Raw genomic sequence first — 4,478 nt, forward strand, 5'->3', positions numbered from 1 at the left:
GGAAAAGGACAGCAGCAAAGAAAGATATTATCCATAAACACTGAAAGCAAAAATACTTATGGCTGGATGACAAAACTATTTTCACTGCAAAGAAATGAGTAGATTTACTTCCACTTTAAAATGGTACTTTAATATGATTCACATCTGAACCAAAGAATGTCATTAGATTGTTTTCATGAAGTGTCTTAAATATTTAAATTCTCACTTCTCAGAAATTCACATGGTTATGTAGCAGGACTAAGAACACAATCCCACCGTTGACACAGCCTCACAGGGGGAAGAGTGGTCAAATGAACAAATAATTTCTAAGTTCCATTTCCATAATGTACAAAATCAGGTGTAAAAGTGTGTATTGTTAGTAGCTACTACAGATGACAGATTTTTTGATTTCATACATTTTTGGAAGAAATGGACTGCTACTGCCAGACAGTCTCATTTTTTTTCACTTAAGACAAGCCATAGCATGCCTTCTAGTCACGTCTGAGGACAACCCACAACTGCTACTTTGTCCAGATGTGGAATGATAGTCATCGCACCTATTGCCAAACATCAAGCATTCCAACTTCACGTCTAGGCGAGACAGGCACCTACCTCCTTAAGGCACTTCATGCCGTCCTAAAATAGGAGGTGCAAAAGGTGAGAGGAACAGCCCTCTGCAAATGCCTGTCTCTCCTCAGCAAAAGGAAGCCCAGGATATCACTTCAGACCGCACAGGTGCAACCTGAGGTTGCTGCAGTGAGGTGAGGGGCACCCACTTCGATAGACACAGCAACTCTTGGCCAGAGCAACTCTTGCGTCTCTCCTGGGCGAGTTCGTTTGATAGAAATTACTTTGTTTGTTTGTTTTTTAAAAAATTATTTTTATTTCTTTCTTTTTTACTACTGTCCGGTGCACGGGTAGCTTGGCAGCGGCTTCACGCGGTGGGCACGATCTCCAACCCCCTTCCCCGGGACGTCCCGCCTGCCGCAGCCCCGGGGTCGGCCGGAGCAGCCCGGGGGTCCGGGCCCGGCGGGAGCAGCCCAGGGGTGCGAGCCCGGGGATCCGGGCCCGGCAGGAACAGCTCGGGGGTGCGGGCCCGGCGTGCGGGCGGCGGCAGCGGAGCCCGGGCGGGCAGAGCCGCGGCTCAGCCCCGCCGCCGGCGGGCGCGGCCAATGAGCGCGGCCGGGGCGGGCTCGGGAGCGGCGCCGCCGCTACTTATCCTCGCCGGAGGGGCCGGGCGGCCCAGAGCGGCGCGGGCGGAGCAGCCGGGTGGCGGCAGCGAGCACGAGTGGCGCTTCCTCTGCGGCGCCCATGGGGACAGGACGACTTTAAAGGAGTTTGGGGGGGTTCTGGCGCTGGGCGACCACGGGTACGGAAGGGGACGGGACCCCCTCGGGCAGGGGGTGCCGATCGCCTGCTTTTTGCCTGTGCCTTGCGGGGTCCGGGCCGGGCTGCCGGCACGGGGTGGGCAGGGCTGGCAGCTCTGGGGCCGTGCGCTCCTCTAGCCGCCTCCTCGCACGCAGCGCTGCCCGGCGCGGTTCGGCTGCGCACCGCTGGAGGGAGGGCTCGGGACCCTCCGGCCGGAGGCTCCCCGAGCCCCCAGAGCCCTCTCCCCTCGCAGAGCGGAGACTCCGGTGCAACTCCGTCCCCCCCGCGCGGAGGCGGCGGACGGCGGGGAACCTCCGCTCCTGAGTCGGGGCTCTGCCCTGCCCTACACCCCAGGAGTAGGGGGAAGGGTCCGCACTGGGAGTTTCTCCTTTGTACGAAGGAGAGGGAAGGAGTCGGGGAGGGATGGGAGCTTAGGGCGGAATCTCTGAAATCTTTTGTATGTGCCTTGATTTTTTTTTTTTTTCTTTCGTTCTTTCTTTCCTTCCCTCTGCGTGCACTCTCCTTCCCATCTCTTGTTCTCGGTGTCTGCCCACCCCACCCTGCTTTAGATCCGGCGATTTCTGCCCTCGCCTCGCCCTGTCATTGATGGGAAATCAACTGGATCGCATCACCCACCTGAATTACAGCGAGCTGCCGACCGGGGACCCCTCGGGGATCGAGAAGGACGAGCTGCGCGTCGGGGTGGCTTACTTCTTTTCGGATGAGGAGGAGGACCTGGACGAGCGAGGCCAGCCAGACAAGTACGGCGTGAAGGGCTCCGGCAGCCCTGGGCAGGAGACGCCCACCCACCACCTCCACCACCAGCTGGTGCTGAACGAGACTCAGTTCTCCGCTTTCCGCGGCCAGGAATGCATCTTCTCCAAGGTCAGCAGCGGCCCCCAGGCTGGGGACCTCAGCGTCTACTCGGTGTCAGCCCTGCCAGCCCTCTGCAAGCCGGGGGACCTGCTGGAGCTGCTCTACCTGGGGCCGTCGGAGCACCCGCCGCCGCACTGGGCCGTGTACGTGGGCGGCGGGCAGATCATCCACCTGCACCAGGGGCAGATCCGCCAGGACAGCTTGTACGAGGCGGCCGCGGGCAACGTGGGCCGGGTGGTGAATAGCTGGTACCGCTTCCGCCCGCTGGTGGCGGAGCTGGTGGTGCAGAACGCCTGCGGGCACCTGGGCTTAAAAAGCGACGAGATCTGCTGGACTAACTCCGAGAGCTTCGCCGCCTGGTGCCGCTTCGGGAAACGGGAGTTCAAAGCCGGGGGGGAGCTGCAGGCGGCTGCTGGCACCCAGCACCAGCAGCAGTACCATCTCAAAATCCACTTGGCAGAGAACAAGGTGCATACGGTGAGGTTCCACAGCCTGGAGGATCTAATACGCGAGAAGCGCAGGATCGATGCCAGTGGCAAACTGAGGGTGATCAAGGACCTGGCTATAGTGGATGGGAAAGAATAGGGAGGAGCAGGAGTACGTGGCTATCTTCCTTCTGCCCTGCCTGGGGAGACCAGCCTGCCGTAGAGACAGGAGGCTGCACCCTCCTTCCGTGGGACGCGACTGGAAGCAGGATCCATGGCAACATTCCAAAAAAAAACCAGCATTCTTTACACCCATAGCCAGTATTTTGTTTGGCTTTTAATAGCATTAATGCTGAAAGAGCGAGAGAGAGGAAGAAAAGAGGGGGGAGGTGCAGGAAGGCTGTTCTCAGAGTATGTGGACAAAGTCTCTCCTGTCAATCGATGTTGACCATTCTAGCAACATGCCAATAAAATTTCAAATTGAAATTTCTTTTAAAATTTTTATTTCATGGCTTTAATCCATGATAAGTTTTAAGCATCTGGGACTGTGGATGTGGATGTAGCTAAATGAGATTCTAGCTAATACTTGCCTTGTGGCCAACCAAAAGCATCAGTCATACTTCGCTAACTGGGAGAGAAAGGGGGTGTTGGGGTGGAGGGTAGATGCCTGCTTATTTTGTTTCTCCACACTGGTGCTTCATCCTCTAGCTGCAACCCAAATTTTGTCCCAAACAACTCTGCCAAGCTATTTACTAGGATAAAGTACTTTCACATTTAAAATACTTGCCTTTGCTTTCTGTTTGCAGCTCTCTGCTAAATATCATAATGCATGAGTTCTTTCCACCTCTTCCCTTCTCCTACCCTCCCTGCTGTTTTTTTTCTTTAAAAAAAAAAAAAAAAAAAGTTGGTGAGCAACTGTTTTCCTAAAACTAAATTCAGTGGTTAAAAGGAAGTGGTGTGTTTTGGAGAACAGTATAGTCAGATATCCAGACATTAGGATTTCATGCTTGAGCTATGGATTTTGTACCACTGCTTCAATATCTCTTCATAGACAGGTCAACAGAATCCTGCAAGAAACAATTTTGAATTCTGCATGTTGCCTCTTTGGAACAGCAATTTATTGCATATTTACAATTCCACTTAAAGAAATAGATGTAACGTGGCCAAGTTCATCTTGCATTTCAAATTCCCAGCAACTAAAAATTCTGTTCAGTGTAAGTTTAGAAAGCCACAGCAGCATTTAAAAAATGCCTTTTAATGTGATGTGAGCAATGCCTTGTCTGTATTTCAGATCCTGTTCACTCATTGCTTAATTCTAAGTTTTGAAGTGAAAGATCGGAGAATTAAATATATTTTTTAAAAATCTAAACAAGTATACTGGGGCATTTCTTTTTATTATTCCGAGCTGCATACAACTTGTAATTTTGTCTTTGCATGTTTCAGTGCTGGAAAGAAAATGCATTTGATTTTGTTCTCTCTTCCCCCATCAATGTCAGATGACAGAAGTAATAGCTCTCTTTTGTATATATATGATACACTCCACCCCCTATCAATGTACTGTGTCCCAACTCTTTTTTTTTTTTTTTTTTTTTTAAATTAAACAATGTCGTAAGCAACCTTATTGCAACAGTAATTTCATTTCTACAAAGCATTTGCCTACTATAGCTGAAGATGCGAGGGTGGAGTGTACTTCATTATACTAAAAGTGTTAGCATAAATATCTTTAAGAAAAAGCAAACAAAAACCTGTACACCCCAAACTGCACCTCTTCAGTGAAGGTCATATAATTGACCTTGTCCTTGCTAACACTTTGTCCTTGCAAAATTATGT

General features: G+C 51.4%; 1 protein-coding gene across 1 annotated transcript; it reads left to right on the plus strand.

The window, feature by feature from the left end:
• Positions 1 to 1,236: 1,236 nt before the first annotated feature.
• LRATD1 (LRAT domain containing 1) lies at positions 1,237 to 3,146 on the plus strand. The gene is made up of 2 exons (XM_053974149.1): positions 1,237 to 1,348; positions 1,917 to 3,146. Exon 2 carries the CDS (start codon positions 1,954 to 1,956, stop codon positions 2,806 to 2,808), a length of 855 nt encoding a protein of 284 aa, XP_053830124.1. The 5' UTR covers positions 1,237 to 1,348; positions 1,917 to 1,953; the 3' UTR covers positions 2,809 to 3,146.
• The last annotated feature ends 1,332 nt before the right edge of the window (positions 3,147 to 4,478 follow it).

Source organism: Vidua macroura, chromosome 3 (genome assembly GCF_024509145.1).
Source record: "Vidua macroura isolate BioBank_ID:100142 chromosome 3, ASM2450914v1, whole genome shotgun sequence".
Lineage (NCBI taxonomy): Eukaryota > Metazoa > Chordata > Aves > Passeriformes > Viduidae > Vidua > Vidua macroura.

Coding starts and splice junctions, on each gene's coding strand:
- LRATD1 (XM_053974149.1), top strand. CDS start 1,954: ATGGGAAATCAACTGGATCGCATCACCCACCTGAATTACAGCGAGCTG.